Source organism: Artemia sp. Qi Xiang Cuo, chromosome 13 (genome assembly GCF_049724085.1).
Source record: "Artemia sp. Qi Xiang Cuo chromosome 13, ASM4972408v1, whole genome shotgun sequence".
Lineage (NCBI taxonomy): Eukaryota > Metazoa > Arthropoda > Branchiopoda > Anostraca > Artemiidae > Artemia > Artemia sp. Qi Xiang Cuo.
Genome location: NC_142806.1, coordinates 27,277,008 through 27,300,937, shown reverse-complemented (window position 1 = coordinate 27,300,937; position 23,930 = coordinate 27,277,008). Strand labels below are relative to the sequence as shown.

Below are 23,930 nucleotides of genomic sequence, written 5' to 3'. Positions count from 1 at the left end.
AATTTCGCATGTTAGGAGTAGTCAAATTGGATGTACAATCCTTTCCGGGGGGCTGTTCGTTCCTTTTTCTACTCCCCTCTGAGCACGATTTTAAAGATACAACTTAATACCTCTAGCCATTCCTTAGATACTGCTATTGGATCCTTTGGATAGCGCTCCTTCATATAGTGTGTTTTGATTTTTTTTTTACTTCCCCCTCTCCATTTTTTAAAGTTTTATCTTTATACCCTTAGTCTTTTTTTAGACTCATGCCAAAACATGCCCCCTTTTTTCCCAATAATCAACCTTATATATGAACCATGGGCAACTTAAATAACGTACAATATTTGTCCCAGGGGCTATAGGGGGCTTCGTCATCCCTGGAGGCACTGTTATTTGACTTTTCAACTTCTTTGAATTAGATGGCTATCTCAAAACTATGATCGAATGTATTTGGCGAAAAAAGGGCGTGATGGTGGTTGCCATCTGATCACTTTTGAATTTTAAAAAGGGCACTAGAAACCTTATTTTTAATTGAGTGAGCCCCCTCCAAAGTTTATACGACCACCCTTTCTATAAAAACCTTACATCATAATAATGGACAACTTGAATCACTTATAACACTCACCTCCAGAGCTCGAGTGGGGGGGGCGGTCGACCCGGAATCATGGGTTTTTGACCTTTAGACTATTTTCAACAAAGTGACTACCCCAAACTTTTTATCAGATCGATTTGGGGAAGATGGGCTTAGGGTGGGATAGTGGGGTAGGTGGGGAGTTGCTGCCCCCAAATCCCCTTTGACTCTTAAAAAAGGCACAAAAACTTTTAATTTATAATAAAATTAACTCCCTCCGAAGTTCAGACAACCACCTCTTCCATATGAAGTGCCTCTGGGAAGGAATAAGAAACAAACAAATAAAAATACATTGAAGTCCTGTGGCTCCTTACTATAGGCAATGCTATAACGTTGCATCTGACTTAAAATTGTGAGTAGAACTTTCAGTTTTATTACTAATGAAAACCCGAAATTATCTAGAGGGAATATGGGAGGGTTTATCCTGGGGAATTTATTTTCTAGGGAGAATTATCCATGGGAGAATTTTAAGGGGTACATTTTCTGGGGAAAATTTTCCGGGGCGGGGGGGGGGAGATTTCCATGGATGAATTTCAATGGGGATTTCTGGGGGGATTTTCTAAGGGATGAAAAACCTTACACATCTATAGATGTTGTTCATCCCTTAGCATCCATATTGTATGCATAATGCAGATATACTCTCCCAATAAATCACTTTTACGCATTATTTTGAAGGGTCTTTTGCAAAAAGGCGGGGAATTAGGCCTAAAAGTCGATCTTACCCCACAAAAAGAGCTTCATGTCTTAGTCTATTGATGGTTTGTGTTCCGATAGTCCCGCTTTCAGTTGCTGATGGGCCCTCTCTATGTAGAAACAACCACAAGAACATGGAATTTTATACGCAGCACAACTCTAAATAGGATAGTTTTATCTTTTATCAGTAATGGAGGTCCCGGTAAAACATAGCTATACTCGGTATCATAGGGAGTGCAATAGCACTAGCTAAGTAAAGAGTAGGCGACAGTAAGGCTAAAATGTATAATTTTTCCCCACACCACTTTGTATGGAAGGAGTTGTACTAAGACCTATGGAGGAAGCTCATTCAATTGGAAATTGATAGTTCTAGTGCTTTTTTAGAATTCAAAAGTAACTGAGGGGCAGCGAGCCATTCTCCCATGACCCCTTTAGCTGCCATCGTCCAAAGATGATGGCAGCCGATACAAATTTGATACAAATCCGATACAAATTTGATACAGATATTTTGTTTCAAGATAGTTGAATGGTCCAGTAACTACAACTAATACTGCTAAGGCTGTAACTACTTAAGACCATGGCTACTTTTGACTACGACTGCTTGCAACTGTGACTACTTGCAACTGCAACTGCTAATAGTGTTTACTATCTTCGACTGCAAATATGCTATTTGTGACTACAACTACGACTACTTGCAAGTACAACTGCAATTTATTGCAACTCTGACTAAATGCAACTGCCAATACTTTTGACTGCGACGGCGACTGCTTGCAACTGCGAGTGTAACTAATTGTGATTTTCACTGAAACTGCTTCCGACAGAGACTACTTGCGGTTCCAACTGTGACTGCTTTCGACTGCGACTATAACTATTTGTGACTCTGACTGCAGCTACTTGCGACTACGCCTGCTTGTGGTTGTAAATACTTGCATATACGACTACTTTCAATAGGGACTGATTACGACTGAGATTATTTGCGACTACTACTACTACTGCGATTTCCACTATGACTTTGACTGCTACTGCTACTGCTACCATTAGTACAACTATTAAACCATATAAACTTTTGACTGTAACTACTTGAGACTACGACTACTGCTTGTGACTGTGAAAACTGTTATCCTGATTACTTTTGATTGAGAATACTTTGAAATTGGCAATTGGAAAGTGAAATTTAATTTGAAATTGAAAGTTTTAGTGCCCATTTTATAACTCAAAAGTGATTGGAGGGCAGCCAGCCCCCCTCTGGAATTGCTAAATAATAAATCTAAAATAGCTGAGACTTCCAGGAATGATTATCAATATCTATCAAATTATGAATTTACATTTCATTAGTTCTTTTCGGTAACCTTGTTTAATTTGATGGGTGGCCGGCGTTTACTTCCCTGGTGAATACCCCACGTAAAATACCCCCCAGGAAAATACCCCCCGCAGAACATACCCCCCATCCACGGAAAATATCCCACGGAAAATACCCCCCGGAAAATACCCCACGCGGAAAATACCCCCGCGGAAAATACCCCCCGGAGAACACCCACTGAAAAACATCCCCCCCCTCCGTGGAATATACACCCAGAAAATACCCCCTAGAAAATACCCCCTGGAAAATACCCCTCCGAAAAACACCTCCCCCCCCGCGGAAAATAAGGCTTTCCAAATTTGAGAATTTTATTTGGGTTTTATTTTTTTAATTTCCGCAGGGGGATGGAATTTTGGTACTTGTGTATTATGCGCCACTCACTCAAGTTTACGCTGTGTAAATTTCGAGAACACACCAGTTTTTTTGTTAGTTTCTTCGTTACTTTAGAATTAAATTTGTGCTATAGATTTGCACATTAGGGGGGGGGGAGCATAACGGGTCTGCATGTAAAATGTGTTTGGTACAATTATTCTGTATATTAGATAGATAGATAAATAAGTGTATTTTAAAGCCAAATATATGGCCATGAACACAGTAAAATAACATAAATGAATATATTGAATGGGGGGGGGGGGTTTAACCCCCGAAAAATGCCCCCCCCCCCACTGAAAGTAACCCCCGTGGAAAACACCCCCTCCTTGGAAAATAAAAAGTGACTTGGACGAATATTCACTAAAACTAAAACTGGAAATCTCAGGACAATTATTACACCGTCAGTATTGGCTTTTTATGCTGCCTCTCAATATTTATAATTCTTTCATTTTATTGTTACATTTGTTACCCACCCAAAACCAAAAATCTGAGAAAATTTGTCTGATTTTTGAAAAAAGAGGAAACACCCTGCAAAAAGCAAGCGATCTTATTGAAAATCCCTTTATTAGATACATCATATCAGAGACCCTTACCATAGACGTTTCAAGCTCCAATTTTCAAAATGTGGAATTTCGCCTTTTTTTTCCCAGAAGAAACATAGTTGATGCATGTTTATTTGTTTTGTTTTTCCCAGTGGTGATTGTATCAAACCTAAGGTCCAAGATAACTGGGAGGGAGCTCATTCAAACCTGGATTTAAATTTCTTTATTAAATGACCACACAGACTGAATCATGGGAATGTCTTGTTTTCTTGCCAGTCTACGTTATCCAACTAGAAATATACTCCTAAGAGGCGGAATTGTCGATCAATTTAAAATCTTGAAAAGCTAATTAATTTGAAAATATCAACAACTATCTTTTAGGCTTCTCAGTTGCAAAAAAAGTAGTGCCACACGATGGCAGTACTGGATTCAACTAAGTTGATTTGCTTTATTTGTAATGAAAATAGGCTACGTTTGGTCATCTGTAATTGCGTATCAGCTATAATAAGGGGGTGAGTCATTGTTTGGGTGGGGGTAGGGTAGATTCCTAAAAAAGTACATTTTAATGGACAAACTGCTTTCTCTTCATGAGGCTTCAGATAAATGTTAAAAGAGGAAGGGGGAGTAGGAATTAATTAAATTGTTTCTCTATTCAGCTAAAATGTTACATTCCAATATCTACCAGCATGCTGCTCCTTGCTTTTAGTTGAAAAAACTTTGTTTTTAATGACGCTTGGAGACAAACATTTTTTTTTAAGGTAATGGAAAAAATATGTCAATTAAACTAAAAGTATATAAAAATGAAAAAAAGAAATTAATTACAAATCAAATACACAAAACAATAGCCTAATTGCCAAAACTAAGATACAAACTCTCAGCAATCCGTTTTCTAAGCAATTCCGAAGTGTTGGACGGATATTTTTTAACAATATCGACAGTTTTGAACTTGGTTATCAAACACCAAAATATTTAATGCCTTTAGACTCAACTGTTTATGAAAATGGGGTATAACACATTTTTTCCATGTTTTTTCCCTATTCTGCTCTTTTTTCGTTGGTTTCCTTATAGTTACTTTATAGTACCAAATTTCCAGGGAGGCCAGGGCCCCCCTCCCCCCCCCCCTTGCCAGCGCCCATGGCGATCATCATAAAACACTTTAATGAAACACTACATAAACTTAATAATAGTATTTAATACTTTGAAAAACGGTCATTAAAAAAAACACTTGGAAAAAAACACTTAAATGAAACATTACATTTACTTCATATTGGGATTTTTTTTAGTTAACAAAATTTCCATATACCTCGCTATTCTTCTGTATTTTTTTTTTTTTTTGTGGCTATATACCTATAAAGAAATTTTTTCTGAGTTCAAACTATCCAAATACTTTATCCCCCGGTAAATACCCCCCCCCCCCGTGGAAAAGAAGGCTTTCCAAATTTGAGAATTTTATTTAAGTTTTATTTTTTTTAATTTATGTAGGGGGAAGAAGTTCTGTTACTTGTATATTATGGGTTCAAATATTACGCTACAGTTCAAATTTTGTTCGAATCACAAAGCCTGTTTAATTAGACTAGATAGCTCTTTTGAAAGTACTAAAAAAAAATTAGTGTAAAGAGCGAGATATTGACTAGAAGGCGAACTCTCTCATATAAGTAATAATTTCTGTTCGTTTTAAGTTTAAATGTTACTCCTTACTTTCAGTTGAAAAAACTTGTTTTTTTGTTTAATTTCTGATCTTTTTTAAATAATGCTAAGTAATCCGGCTCCCCCTTCATAGAAATATCCCTTCCCCCAAGGAAACATCCTCCATGGAAAGATCATCCCACGTAACCCCCTCCTCCGACCCCAACTCACCAGAAAAAAAATCCCTCCTGAAAACGTATGTATACTTCCCAATAATTAATACTATATGTAAACAATGGGCAAAGTTCATAACTTGCAGCCCTTCCCCAGGCAACTGTGGGGGATAAGTCATCCTCAAAGACACATCTATTAAATTTTCGACTATGCTGAACAAAATGGCTTTCCGTGGGGGGTATTTTCCGCTGGGGTGTATTTTCGGGGGGGGGGGGTATTTTCAGGGGGTATTTTCTGTGGGGGGTTATTTTTCGGGGGGGGGGGTATTTACCGGGGGGGGGGGGGTATTCGCCTAGCCAATTTGATGACTTTCTTTCTTTTTTGTTGATGTTATGAAAAATAAAAACACACAGCTAGAAATGAAAACTCCGTAAAGTGCTTACATTTTTACATTTTACTTGCTAGAGTAAAATGTTTCAGTGCTGCAGTAAAGTTTTCAGTAAAGTGCAACTGACGTTTTGGTCCTTAGATGGCATAGGGGGCACTAGCTCTACTGCTGCTTGTGGTAGTTTCTGTTCGTTTAAATTTGACTTGATTATCTATTGTAATTTATTTTAGTTTAGGGATTCATTTACTTATTCTTCTGCTAGAATTGTAGCTTTATAATTGTTATTCTTCTGCTAGAATTATAGTTTGAATTTGTTTATGCTCGTTTTAGGGTTAATGTAGCTTTTTTTTGAAAAAATTTCTCTTTGGATTTCTTAATTTATCTCAATTAAGAGTGACTTTATGGGGAATGTACCTTTGGATGGCATCTGACTCCCTGGAATTTCTTGTGAGACCCTTAACAACGGTAATGATAGAGATGCAATAAACAAACAAAATGACCTGAGTTGGGCTGGGGTTGCATGTTGGCTCAAGGTAAGATCAAAATTACTGAGGCTTTGGCGTAACTTCATAGCTCTGTTGGTAAAAATCTATGTTTCGACAGTCTCTATCCCAATTGTTGGTATGCCAATCCAATATAGGAACAGCCTTTATAAACTTTATGAAGGGACTTTATGAACATCACTAGGCTAATTGGGGAGGGGGGAATTTTTGCCATGGTTTGAAAATCTGTATTTTCTCTGAATTTCTAAAAATTTCCGATTTTTTTATATTTTGAATTTGGCTGAATTTTTTGTGTTACATACAAAACAAAAATTGCATTAGTATGTTACTGAACAAATAGTTGAACCTTTTTTCAACTCACGAAAAGATAAAACTGACCCTATACTGAATAGTGGTGTCTACAGAGTCCCGTGGTCATGTGGGAAATTTTACATTGGTAGGAGCCATCAACAACTTGGTGAACGTTTGCATGAACACAGAACTTCAATAGATAAGTCGCTGTGATTGGAAAATAAAATGACAAATTTGATTCCGCCTTGGCCCTGCATATCTTTGAAAATCTTACACATTTGATCCTTTTTGAAGAGGCAACTTTAATATCTACTGTAAATGGCCTACCGCAATCTTGTTTTTGAGATCAAACAGAATATAAACAGAAATTTGGCTATAAATAGAGACACCGGAGATATTTCATTAGATCCAATTTATAACAATTTAATATAAAAAGACTCAGTCAATATTTTTGCCCAGTCTATTTTAACAGGAGTTATTCGAGTATGTAATAAAAATTGAAATTGCCAACAAGCTAAAACTATTGCAAGGCAAAGAATTCTTGCTTAATCATTTTGGTAAATCCTCTTTCAGTGATCCCCAGTGGGTTTTTATTCAGTATCTGTTCTTTCTTTGTCAAGCACACTTCGAAAGGTTAGATTTTGTTCTTTTTTTTGTTTTTTTTTTATTTTGCACGGAGGACGACTTGGCGGAGGTCCTTGGCGAGCTATTTGCTTGTTCTTCGTCTTCATAACATTTTTCAACTGGCTAACAAAATCGTCGTTTTCTCACTTTTTTATTTTAATTTTCTTTTATTATTTCCCTTCCTCTCTTAGTTTCATGCATTATGCCTGAGCTTTTTTGCTGAATACTGAATTTAAAACTGTTTTTTTTTCATTTGTCCCAGATTATCACCCAGTTTTAGAATGTTGGGTAAAAGGGTGAAGTTTCTCTTACAGAAGTCTGATTTTTTCTTATGGGTATACTGTTAGCTTGATATTGTAAGATTGGTGTGCCTTCTTCTACCCTTTTCATTTTTAAGCCTTTGTATTTCATACCTACTTTTCTGGCGAAACCATCAAAATATAATCTAAAGAGTGATAACTGCTGACTTCATCTAACTGCTGACTGATAGAGCAGTCATCTAATGACTGCTTATAAACAAATTGAAAAGGAACTAAAGAATATTTTGTTGTGACAAGATGAACTGATGCTTCAGAGATAGAAAATATAATCCCAGGGACTCCTGTTATATAGTTTTAAAATGTGTATTTTCTCTCTTTCTCTCTCAGTATATATGTATGTATGTATTCCCTTTCTGTCTCGCGTTTGTTTTTCTGTTTATTTCACATTGTTCCGATTACTATAAGTCATAGATTTTAGACTAATACGAAAATAAAACAACAATTATATATTTGTCCTCACTATTTTTCGATTTTAAACATTGTGCCGTAAATTTATTTTAGCATTCCTAATCCCACTAATTCAAAAATATATTTGACTCTGGAACTAAATTTGCAGCATACTAAAAAATTATTCAAAAACATCAGTTTGTCAAACAAAGGTAATAAATCAAAATAATAATACAAACTTAAAAAGAACAGAAATCATCAGAAAAAGAAGTGGGACAAATGCGCCCTAAGCCTTCTGGGAAAGGGTTTCATTTGTCCTTTACTCTCTATTTATCCCCCCTGTCCCTCCCTCTCTTTCTTTACCTTTTTAATTCTCTCTAAATCTCTTATTGTTTTTATCTCGTTTGCTCTTTTTCCGTATTACAAATCACAATGTTTACCCTGATAAGAAAATACAACAACTCTGATATGCATGTTCTAAATATATTTCTATTTTAAATGTTTCTTTTAAATTTCTTTTAGCGTTCCTAAGCCAAGGGGATTACAATGTAATCAGCATCGATTGTGAAACTGATTTTGCATCGCATGACAACTATGAGCTTGCTTTAGCAATTATTAATGTTGGGGCTTATTCCGCATCCTTTATTGACTCACTGGTGGCAAATGGTGCAAATATAAAAAAATTTCATATAATTGGCTTTAGTATGGGAGCTCACCTTGCTGGTGCCATTGGGGCATATACAAATGATTCTGTTGCACGAGTTTCAGGTGATTATTTGCATTAAACTATTTTGTTAGCCTCTGCTTATTGCATAGCGGATTTATGAAGCTAATAAATTAAAAAAACAAACAGGCAAGTATAAAGTAATATTAAATCTTAAGACTTACCACTAATCAGTATATCTGGGGGCCCTTCCTCATCAATCTCTGCTCTTTATGCAACAGTTTTATTCTGCTTTATAAACACTTTTTCCGATTCACCGCCTCTTATGTTTGAGCAGTCACTTTAAGAATTGAACGAAAAACCCAACCTTTAGCAATAACAGCATTAGTTGACTTGTCGTCTGCGCTTTAATTATTTAGACTGTTGTAGTTTTTTTTTTAAATAATGTGGGTATTTGCCACGGAAGAAATTTTCCACAAAAAGAAGTTGAGATAGGGGTTAGCTCTCCTGATTAACAGAATAGCTTTTGTTTGTTTTAAATTCTATTTTAAGTGTTTACTTTTATTTGAGAAACTTTTTTTTAACCTCATTTTTGCAGATTTGATTTCTGTTCAATTTTCATAGTATTCACAGTGATTTTTTATACACTAATATATATATATATATATATATATATATATATATATATATATATATATATATATATATATATATATATATATATATATATATATATATATATATATATATATATATATATATATATATATATATATATATATATATATATATATATATATATATATATATATATATATATATATATATATATATATATATATATATATATATATGTGTGTGTGTGTGTGTATATATATAACGTTTTGAGAAATTGAGACACAGTTGCAGGAAAAGATACAGAGGGAAATGAAAAAGTTTGTGATACTTTGGATGTGAAGGAAGATTTTTTTTTTTGTGAGGAAGAATAAGCGACAGTACTAAAAGGATTTAAAAATAATAAGGCTCCAGGTGCTGATAGTGTGTTAAATGAGTTTCTTAAATAAGGTGGCTCTGAGGTTAGAAAGAAGCTACTGAAGATTAAATATTTTCTAAACAGGGGAAGTTCTTAATGATTTTAGGAAAACCTTAATTAAACCACCGTATAAGAAACATGATAAGAGTGAGTGTCGTAATTATCAAGGCATTAGTCTGGTCTCTGTGAGTATCTAATTACTTAGTAATATGAAACTTTTTAGACTGAGAGTGGCTGTAGACAAAGTTTTAATAGAAGAACAGTGCGGTTTTAGAAAAGGTAGAACATGTGTCGAACAAATTTTCACTCCTAGGTTAATAATTGAGAAGTGCCTTAGTTGTTAAGTACCTTTGGTCCTCAGTTTTATGATTTAAGAGCAAGCGTTTGATTCTCTCGATAGAAGAAATTTAGCAAAGGTTTAATCCTAACCCACACACACACACACACACACACAAAAAATCCCACACACACACACATACAAACAAAGACACACAAACAGACACACACACACACACACACACACACAGACACACACACACACACATACATACACACACACACACACACACACAGACACACACACACACACACACACACACACACACACACACACACACACACACACACACACACACACACACACACACACACACACACACACACACACACACACACACACACACACACACACACACACACACACACACACACACACACACACACACACACACACACACACACACACACACACACACACACACACACACACACACACACACACACACACACACACACACACACACACACACACACACACACACACACACACACACACACACACACACACACACACACACACACACACACACACACACACACACACACACACACACACACACACACACACACACACACACACACACACACACACACACACACACACACACACACACACACACACACACACACACACACACACACACACACACACACACACACACACACACACACACACACACACACACACACACACACACACACACACACACACACACACACACACACACACACACACACACACACACACACACACACACACACACACACACACACACACACACACACACACACACACACACACACACACACACACACACACACACACACACACACACACACACACACACACACACACACACACACACACACACACACACACACACACACACACACACACACACACACACACACACACACACACACACACACACACACACACACACACACACACACACACACACACACACACACACACACACACACACACACACACACACACACACACACACACACACACACACACACACACACACACACACACACACACACACACACACACACACACACACACACACACACACACACACACACACACACACACACACACACACACACACACACACACACACACACACACACACACACACACACACACACACACACACACACACACACACACACACACACACACACACACACACACACACACACACACACACACACACACACACACACACACACACACACACACACACACACACACACACACACACACACACACACACACACACACACACACACACACACACACACACACACACACACACACACACACACACACACACACACACACACACACACACACACACACACACACACACACACACACACACACACACACACACACACACACACACACACACACACACACACACACACACACACACACACACACACACACACACACACACACACACACACACACACACACACACACACACACACACACACACACACACACACACACACACACACACACACACACACACACACACACACACACACACACACACACACACACACACACACACACACACACACACACACACACACACACACACACACACACACACACACACACACACACACACACACACACACACACACACACACACACACACACACACACACACACACACACACACACACACACACACACACACACACACACACACACACACACACACACACACACACACACACACACACACACACACACACACACACACACACACACACACACACACACACACACACACACACACACACACACACACACACACACACACACACACACACACACACACACACACACACACACACACACACACACACACACACACACACACACACACACACACACACACACACACACACACACACACACACACACACACACACACACACACACACACACACACACACACACACACACACACACACACACACACACACACACACACACACACACACACACACACACACACACACACACACACACACACACACACACACACACACACACACACACACACACACACACACACACACACACACACACACACACACACACACACACACACACACACACACACACACACACACACACACACACACACACACACACACACACACACACACACACACACACACACACACACACACACACACACACACACACACACACACACACACACACACACACACACACACACACACACACACACACACACACACACACACACACACACACACACACACACACACACACACACACACACACACACACACACACACACACACACACACACACACACACACACACACACACACACACACACACACACACACACACACACACACACACACACACACACACACACACACACACACACACACACACACACACACACACACACACACACACACACACACACACACACACACACACACACACACACACACACACACACACACACACACACACACACACACACACACACACACACACACACACACACACACACACACACACACACACACACACACACACACACACACACACACACACACACACACACACACACACACACACACACACACACACACACACACACACACACACACACACACACACACACACACACACACACACACACACACACACACACACACACACACACACACACACACACACACACACACACACACACACACACACACACACACACACACACACACACACACACACACACACACACACACACACACACACACACACACACACACACACACACACACACACACACACACACACACACACACACACACACACACACACACACACACACACACACACACACACACACACACACACACACACACACACACACACACACACACACACACACACACACACACACACACACACACACACACACACACACACACACACACACACACACACACACACACACACACACACACACACACACACACACACACACACACACACACACACACACACACACACACACACACACACACACACACACACACACACACACACACACACACACACACACACACACACACACACACACACACACACACACACACACACACACACACACACACACACACACACACACACACACACACACACACACACACACACACACACACACACACACACACACACACACACACACACACACACACACACACACACACACACACACACACACACACACACACACACACACACACACACACACACACACACACACACACACACACACACACACACACACACACACACACACACACACACACACACACACACACACACACACACACACACACACACACACACACACACACACACACACACACACACACACACACACACACACACACACACACACACACACACACACACACACACACACACACACACACACACACACACACACACACACACACACACACACACACACACACACACACACACACACACACACACACACACACACACACACACACACACACACACACACACACACACACACACACACACACACACACACACACACACACACACACACACACACACACACACACACACACACACACACACACACACACACACACACACACACACACACACACACACACACACACACACACACACACACACACACACACACACACACACACACACACACACACACACACACACACACACACACACACACACACACACACACACACACACACACACACACACACACACACACACACACACACACACACACACACACACACACACACACACACACACACACACACACACACACACACACACACACACACACACACACACACACACACACACACACACACACACACACACACACACACACACACACACACACACACACACACACACACACACACACACACACACACACACACACACACACACACACACACACACACACACACACACACACACACACACACACACACACACACACACACACACACACACACACACACACACACACACACACACACACACACACACACACACACACACACACACACACACACACACACACACACACACACACACACACACACACACACACACACACACACACACACACACAGACACTAGGCACTGTGACATGCAACTCCAGCCTAAACACATATGCAAAAAACAGTGAGTGAGAGAGACAAAAACACATACAAATACAAAAACATACAAATAAACATACATGTGTGTGTGAAATGAAGCTGTTTTTAATTTAATAAAAGTAAATTAAAAACAGCTCTGTTTGTAACAAAAATATATAAATTAAAATATATACGAAGAATTATCTTAAATATTACTTACATGTATCCATTCTAAAGATGCTTCAGATACCTTAATAAAATAAATAAAAAAAACAACTACTTGTAACAAAAATAAATACATTAAAATATACATGAAGAATTATCTTAAATATTGCTTAAATTTATCTATTCTAAAGATGTTTCAGATACTAGAATAAAAGGAAATTAAAAACATCTCTACTTGTAACAAAAATGATAAATAAATTACAATATATGCGAAGAATTATCTTAAATATTACTTATATGTATCTATTCTGAAGATGCTTTAGATACCTTAGTAAAATAAATTTAAAAAAGACTACTAATTGTAACAAAAATAACTACATCAAAATATACATGAAGAATTATCTTAAAATATTACTTAACTGTATCTATTCTAATGATGCTTCAGATACCAGAATAAAAAAAAATTAAAAACAGCTCTTCTTGTAACAAAAATAAATAAATTAAAATATATATGAATAATTATCTTAAATTTTACTTACATGTATCTATTCTAAAGATGCTTCAGATACCTTAATAAAATAAATTAAAAAAACGACGACTTGGAACAAAAATAAACACATAAAAATATACTTGAAGAATTATCTTAAATATTACTTACATGTATCTATTTAAAAAATGCTTCAGATACTAGAATAAAAGAAAATTAAAAATAGCTCTACATGTAACAAAAAGTAAATAAATTAAAATATATGAAAAGAATTATTTTAATTTTTACTTACATTTATCTATCCTAAAGATGCTTTAGATGCATTAATAAAATAAATTAAAAAAACGACTACTTGTAACAAAAATATATACAGTAAAATATACTTGAAGAAAGTATATAATAGAAAAAAGAGCTGATTAGACTGTAGCAGGTGTGTCCTCAGGTGTATCATGTTTGTTACTAGGCTTAGCTATCATTACTATTTGAATAAAGTCAGAGTCGAAAGAAAGATAAAAATAGGCTCAAAAGAAAATATACAATAAATAAGAGCTGATTAGACTGTAGCAGGGACGTGCTCAGGTGTATCGTGTTTGTCGCTAGGCTGAGCTATCAGTAATATTTGAATCAAAATTAAAGCCGAAAGAAAGATAATAAAAGGTTCAAAGGAAATATACAATAAAATAAAAGAGCTGATTAGACTGTAGCAGGGGTGTTCGCAGATGAATCGTGTTTGTTGCTATGCTTAGCTATCATGAGTATTTGAATAAAATCAGAGTCGAAAAAAAGATAAAAATAGGCTCAAAATCAATCAAATAAACGAGAATATTCAAATAAGGAAGACATCTCGTTACCCAAAATTTATATGAGGAGAAAAATAAGTCCTTTTAGGCGTAACTTGTAACAAAAATAAATACAGTTCAATATATGCGAAGAATTATCTTAAATATTACTTACATGCATCTATTCTTAAGATGCTTCAGATACCTTAATAAAATAAACTAAAAAAATAACAACTACTTGTAACAAAAATTAATACAGTAAAATATACTTGAAGAATTATCTTAAATATTACTTACATGTATCTATTTTAAAGATGCTTCAGATACCTTATTAAAATAAATTTAAATAGATTGACTACTTGTAACAAAAATAAAAAAAGTAAAATATATGCGAAGAATTATCTTAAATATTACATAACTGTATCTATTCTAAAGATGGATGGGGAAAATACGACCTTTTGGGCATTATTTATAAGTCTAAACTCATCAAGTCACTAAATACAGTTACTAAATTTGTCCAACATTTCGTTGTCCTCCACAAAAGAGCGTAATATATCATTACCCTAAATTTACATGAGGGGAAAAATACGGCCTTATAGACGTTATTTATAAGCCCAAACTCATCAAATCACTAAATTCAGTTACTAAATTTGTCCACCATTTCGTTATGCCCCCCCAAAAGAGCGTAATTTCTCATTACCCTAAATTTTCATGAGGAGAAAAATAAGGCCTTCTAGGCATTATTTATAAGCCCAAACTCATCAAATCACTAAATTTGTCCACCATTTCGTTGTGTCCCCCAAAAGAGCGTAATCTCTCATTACACTAAATTTTCATGAGGGGAAAAATAAGACCTATTAGGCATTATTTATCAGCCCAAACTCATCAAATCACTAAATTCAGTTACTAAATTTGACCACCATTTCGTTGTGCCACCCAAAAGAGCGTAATTTCTCATTACCCTAAATTTTCATGAGGAGAAAAATAGGGCATTTTAGGCGTTATTTATAAGCCCAAACTCATCAAATCACTAATTTCAGTTACTAAAAGTGTCCACCATTTGGTTGTGCACTCCAAAAGAGTGTAATCTCTCATTACCCTAAATTTTCATCAGGTCTTTGATTAGGGAAAAATAAGGTCTTTTAGGTGTTATTTATAAGCCCAAAAGACTTAAAATGAACAAAGTTTCTACTCTGTAAATTCATCTAAAATTTAATTTTATTGTCTATACTTCGCGTATTAAGAATAAGGAACAATTCAACGTTTCACGAACGTCTTGAAACTGTATATACTTGTTTAAATTAGTTGGTTTAAAAATGTGTTTGGAAATAGAGGTTTCGACGAGCATAATTTTTTTAAATGGTGATAATTTTCTTTGTAATATTGATTTTATTGCTGGATGTTTGCATGAACAGTTGAAGTGGAAGTGTCTAAGGTTAGTAAATAAAGAAATCATAATCAGGAAACATTTAGGCCATGGGGAACTTTTAAAAAGATAACATTCTAAGTTGTCATATTTCATAATGTTCAGCAAAAAAGTGTCCGAAGTGAACATTCAATTTGTTCACTTGTGTAACTCTCAAAGATGAGGTCTGAAAGACGTTCTGATAACTTTTTACTTACATATTTGTAACTCTTAATGTAGCCTCTATATTGAAAATCGGAAGTTGTGTATTATAGCGACCACAACCTACAAATTCTAACTTTTTCCTGTCCAGATAATCCCTACAATATCTCAATCTATTTCACCCGAATAATCCCTTAAAAGTAATTTCTGAAGGTTCCTTTGTGCATCGACAACTATGCACAGATATATTTAAATTCCCGTGAAGCCTGTTGATTTTTCTGTCTTGAGTTCTTACGCAATCAAAGCTCTATAGGTTTGACGTAATTCCTATCTGTATCAATTACACAATAGTCTATTACTTAAATTTAAGCTAAATTCATGGATGTCAAGTGATGTAACTTCGTCCCGGTAGTATTGTAACTCTCTCATTGGCTTAGAAATAGGCTTGTGATTTTGTTCGTCTCGTTGTTCGTCCCAGGGTAATACATCTCCCCCTACTAAAGTGATTAGTACTATATACGAGAATAACACTGCGAAACAAGGTAAATCCCCTCCCCCTCCCGCTCTCTCTTCCTACGGACTGGTATCTCCTTTAACAAAAGAATGAATCTCAAAAATACATTATCATTAATCAATACGGGTTAATGAATATCCCTTACCCTGATTTTAGCAATAAAGTTTTAAGTAGGACTTCACCAAACAGATGTTACAATTATGCGAAAAAAGACTCCCCAAAAGTATCTAAATCAAAGCTTAAAGCTTCAAAGCTTAATTCGTTACACCCTTCATTAGAGTTCTAGTTTTCTACGAATCATTTCTTATAGTCTCTTCCTACCCTATTTAGGGACGACCTGATTTTAGTTTGGCCTCAGACGAACAGACAAAAAGGGTAATTTTTGACAATCGATCATCTCTTATCGGCAAAGCATGCCTTAATCATCTCACCTTTTTTGGAATTCTAGAATATTAAAAACAGAAAATAATCTCTCCCTAGAATATTGAATTGAACCGCATTTTTAAATCACACTGATATATTACCACTTGAAAAATTGCACCAAAGAATTGACTTTACGGTCTGTTATGGAAGTTCCATTTTTATTTCCAACCATCACAAATAAATAAAAAGAGATAACTTTCGCGCTGGAGAAAAAATTACGAGGGTTTACAGTAGCAAAAACTCCACATTTTTATCCACCTAATAAATCAAATAATTAGATAAACCTAATAAAAATAATAAGAACAAATCTAGTATCCGTCAAACATCAATAATCTCCTTCCCTACACTGTATTCTAACTCACCTTTAGAAACTTCTTTATTCTATTTTTCCATAATATCTAAACAGGACTTGACCCTGGGATTCCCTCAATCAGTCTGGATGGTAATAACGGAAAGCTCGATCCTAGTGACGGGGATTTTGTGGATGTTATACACACAAATACTGAAAATGTCCCAGAACAAATGGGGCATGCTGATTTTTTCCCTAACGGCGGATTTATTCAACCTGGCTGTCCTACTAATTGTAAGTTATAATTTGAATGTACTATGATTTTTTTTTTGCTAGTCTTTTTTGTTCCGTTTAATTTTGACTTGGTAAACAATTTTATTTTAGTGTGCTTTATGCTTTATTATCGTCTTATTATTGAACTAAAATTAAAAAAAAAAAAAACGAATTTAATTTCTGTTTGTTTCTATAGACAGTCTAATTCTATATTTAATTTAGGAATAGCTGTAGAGTTACCTTTAAGCTTCATAGCTTAAGAACCAATATGTAGAATTTTTTGCTAGTATTTTTTTGTTCCGTTTAATTTTGACATGGTAAACAATTTTATTGTAGTGTGCTTTGTGCTTTATTATCGTCCGATTATTGAACTGAATTTTAAAAAAGAAAATCCAAAATAGTTTATGTTTGCTTCTATAGACGATCTTATTCTATATTTTATTTAGGAATATCGGTAGAGTTACCTTTAAGCTTCACAGCTTAAGAACCAATATGTAGGATTTTTCTTTGCTAGTATTTTCTTGTTCTGTTTAGTTTTGACTTGCTAAACAATATTATTTTAGTGTGCTTTATGCTTTATTATCGTCCTATTATTTAAGTAAATTTTAAAAAATGAAAATCAAAATTAATTTCTGTTCATTTCTATGGACAGTCTTATTCTATATTTAAGTTAGGAAAGGCTGTAGGGTTTACCTTTAAGCTTCACAGCTTAAGAACCAATATGTAGGATTTTTTTCTATTATTTTTTTGTTCCGTTTAATTTTGAATTGGTAAACAATTTTATTTTAGTGTGCTTTATGCTTTATTATCGTCCTATTATCGGACTAAATTTTTAAACAGGAAATTTAAATTAATTGTATTTCGTTTTTATGACAGTCTTATTCTATATTTAAGTTAGGAACAGCTGTAGAGTTACCTTTAAGCTTCACAGCTTAAGAAACAATATGTAGTATTTTTTTGGCTAGTATTTTTTTGTTCTGTTTAATTTTGACTTGGTAAACAATTTTATTTTAGTGTGATGTATGCTTTATGATCGTCCTATTATTTATTTAAATTTTTAAAAAGAAAATCAAGATTAATTTCTGTTCATTTCTATTGACAGTCTTATCCTATATTTAATTTAGGAACAACAGTAGAGTTACCTTTAAGCTTCACAGCTTAAGAACCAATATGTAGGATTTTTTTCTAGTATTTTTTCGTTTAATTTTGAATTGGCAAACAATTTCATTCTAGTGTGCTTTATGCTTTATTATCGTCCTATTATTAAACTAAATAAAAAAAAATCAAACTTAATTTATGTTCATTTCTATTGACAGTCTTATTCTATATTTAATTTAGGAACAGTTGTAGAGTTACCCTTAAGCTTCACACCTTAAGAACCAATACGTAGGATTTTTTTTTCTTGTATTTTTTTGTTCCGCTTAATTTTGACTTGGTAAAAAATTTCATTTTAGTATGCTTTATGCTTTATTATCGTCCTATTATCGAACTATATTTTTAAAAAGAAAACTAAAATTAATTGCTGTTCGCTTCTATAGACAGTCTTATTCTATATTTAAGTTAGGAACAGCTGTAGAGTTACCTTTAAGCTTCACAGCTTAAGAACCAATATGTATGATTTTTTTTGCTAGTATTTTTTTGTTCCGTTTTATTTTGACTGGGTAAACAACTTTATTTTAGTGTGCTTTAAGCTTTATTATCGTCCTATTATTGAACTAAATTTTAAAAAAGAAAATCAAAACTAATCTCTGTTCGTTTCTATAGACAGTCTTATTCTATATTTAATTTAGGAATAGCTCTAGAGTTAACTTTAAGCTTCACAGCTTAAGAAACAATACATAGGATTTGTTTTTGCTGGAATTTTTTTGTTCCGTTTGATTTTAACTTGGTAAACAATTGTATTTTTGTGTGCCTTATGCTTTGTTATCGTCCTATTATTGAATTGAATTTTTAAAAAGAAAATTAAAATTAATTTCTGTTCGTTTCTATAGACAGTCTTATTCTATATTTAATTTAGGAATAGCTGTAGTTTCACAGCTTAATAACCAATATGTAGGATTTTTTTTGCTAGTATTTTTTTGTTGGTTTAATTTTGACTAGGTAAACAATTTTATTTTAGTGTGCTTTATGCTTTATTATCGTGCTATTATTAAACTAAATTTTTTAAAAATCAAAATTAATTTCTGTTCGTTTCTATAGACAGTCTTATTCTATATTTAATTTCGGAATAGCTATTGAGTTATCTTTAAGCTTCACAGCTTAAGAACCAATAAGTAGGATTGCTTCATACTTTGGTTGAAAATTAGACTTCTTCTGGAATATATTTAGTATATTTTGATACAAATTCACAGGGATAAGCAATGCTAAAAAATAAAGGAAACTGAGTGGCATTACTAAAAGAGTTAAATTTTTTTGTCCTTCCTAATGACCTGAAATACGCAATGACCTTCCAGATGAATTGTAGGCATCGAGGCAAATATAATCGTATTGCCTTTGGAAAGCTTTATTCTACTTATTCAGATCATTCTGTTCTTTATCTTTCTGGGCTTTATCCTATTTTTAGGAATAGGGACTTCAGTGATATTCGAGTGGTTTATTTCTGTTTTCGTAAATATCTTCTCTATCTTCCTCTTTGGTATAGAAATCAAAAAATAATAAATAAGTTATACCTTCCGAATGTTACTTAGAAGCCGACTGGTTTACTCAAAAGGCTTTCGGAAACAGCGTATCGGCGTTTTTCGGCCCACAATGGTTTTATCCGTTTGTTCTATTAATTTTATTTATTTTATTTTCGTTTAATTGTTATTGGTGACTTATATTTTTTTATATGTATTGTTATTATTGATTTTCGTTTTGAATGACATTTTTTTTTTTTTTTTTTTTTTTTAGTGTTTACACCACTATTTATCTTGTGATGTCAATGGGTTATAAATGACTATTATTATTATTATAATGGAGAAAGTGAGGAAGGTTCTTGCATCGTTAAAATGCTTACGTTTAGAAAACTATTGATAATAACAGAAGAAAAATATGATTTTTTTGATGCGTGTGAGGCAGAATATTCTGTTGTTTCGGAGAGTGAAGTTATGAGAGATTTTGAACGAAAGAATTTTGAATAGATATTTGGTTGTAGTTACGGGTACTCGGCAAGGGTATTCAGTGTTTGGGCTTTTCTATTGGTTTGCAGGTTGGGGTTTATTTTTGAGGGTTTGAAAAGGAAAAAGGAGAAGAGAGATTGTTTGTATTATTATTTTATTTTACAGGAAGAACTAATATTTTTTAATATAGTATTTGTTCTGTTTCAGTTATATAACGCGAGTCTGCACAAGGTTTCATTATTTGGTGTTTTTTTTTTATTTTTAATTTTGTTGCTGTTTGTTTCGTATACCCGTCTTTTAATAATACTGATAAAATAGTTTAAGGCAAAGATTCACCTATTTAGCAGTAAAACTAAAGTCGGTGCTCCGGGTTTGGTCTCAATGCATCAAAAATTTTGGCAATTTCTAATTGTCTTGCTAATTTCGGTACCTATTGAAATTGAAACTATCCAAATTCGAAAATGCTAGCTACTCGTTTCAATGCTGAGGAAAATAATAAAAGTGAACGTCGATAACATGGTAGTATATTTGGTTGTGCATCAATGGAAACAGTACTTGTGAAAACCCTTTTTCCAGGAAAACATTAGTCAACAAGATAATTGAAAGAAAACAGAGAAAAAATGTTCCTTGGTGAACTATTGCAACACCTCCCCCTTATCCAGATGTAAAAAATGCACGATTTTCAGAATAAGATATCCATGTCGTACACAAAATATCCTTGGTTGTTCAACCAAGGAAAATTACACGAAAAAACTTCAACCCTCGGAACAGTCACACCAATCAGGAAAGAGAGTTTGCAACTGTCCCTTCTATTTGAAAGGCACGTTTTTCTTTTACCTTCAATTAGCAAAATAAATTGAAAAAGTACCTAGCATAGATTTTGCAAAATACATTTTCTGTGTTTTCTTGAAATAAAAAATGCCCCCCCCCCCGTCACATTCTTGTAAATTGGTCAAACCGAAATCCTAAGGTACCGGAATTAGGAAACTTCTCCTCTGACTTTAGGTCCCTTTGAGTCCCGAACTTAGCAAACTTAGCCCGGATTTTAGATCCCAAAGAGCACCTAAACATGTGTCACAGACTCAATTTTAAAGAAAGCCAATATTCAGTCAGTATTTTTATAGGTCGTAGTCCAAGACAAGACAAATCAAGGCCAATAAATAAAAAAAAATACCCATCAACAGCCATAAGGGAAAACAGCTGGGCTGTATATTACTGTTGATTATAGTCTTATAAGATTATACTAATATACATATTCAAATTCACTTATGAATAAAAATTTACAAAACTGAAAAATATATGACAAAATAAATAAAACTAAGAAAAAAATTCTGATCTAAGTCATTAACAACTTCCCAGAAGGTAACATTTCGGTTAATTTTCGAACAATCTATTATTATCTGCTAGCCTTATACTCTTTGAGAGAGAATTCTACGATAGCCCGTCTAAACGCAAAAATAAAGGTCCTCGTTGAATACTCCAGACGTGAACCAGACGTGAATACACCATCCCTGAAATAAATTACTAGTTTCATATCAATCATAAAAGGAGTTGGACCTAAAACTTTTCGCAAAGCACTCCAACGTATTGATTCAAACAATGATGAACAAAAATAGTTAGTTAATCATTTCGTAGCTAATAAACATTTCAAATTTTTAGACTAGTCAAGCAACTCGAAGTACTATTTACAAATCTCAATTAGTCTTCTAAAATACGCACAACTTTAAGATCGGAACTCTTTTAAAACTTGACACAAACAACTGGTCCACAACAAACATCCAAAAGACAAAAATGGGTTACTGTTTAAATTGATTGTTGACCTACTGCACTCTTAGCAAATTTTTTGTTTACTTTTGGGGGGAATAATCCGGGGGGTATTTTCTGCGGGGGTTAATTTTCGACGGAAAATTCTTTATGGGGGAGAGGGGAGGCTTCCACGGGGGAATTTTCCATGGGGAAGACGCCTAGACCCTTTCAATAGAATTAGGTTTGCGTTTTTGTAGTTTTCTTTTTTCAAATACAATTATTGACCAGATACTAATCAAGAAATTGTGTTTTTACTTTTGGGAGGAGGGGCCAATTATGCAGCACAATAATAAAAATGAATAAAAAATGAACACTCACACAGGTTACTGAGGTACAGGTACAGTTTAGGCTGAGGAGC

The 23,930-nt window shown here is 35.6% G+C and overlaps 1 protein-coding gene across 1 annotated transcript in view; it reads left to right on the top strand.

Annotated features, from left to right (window-relative positions):
- LOC148945135 (pancreatic triacylglycerol lipase-like) overlaps positions 1-23,930 on the top strand; it is a 117,872-nt gene that overhangs the window by 40,820 nt on the left and 53,122 nt on the right. The window contains exons 4-5 of the mRNA XM_089098848.1: positions 8,416-8,661; positions 18,513-18,689. Of these exons, the coding sequence (XP_088954974.1) occupies positions 8,416-8,661; positions 18,513-18,689 (423 nt within the window). The remainder of the gene's footprint in view (positions 1-8,415; positions 8,662-18,512; positions 18,690-23,930) is intronic.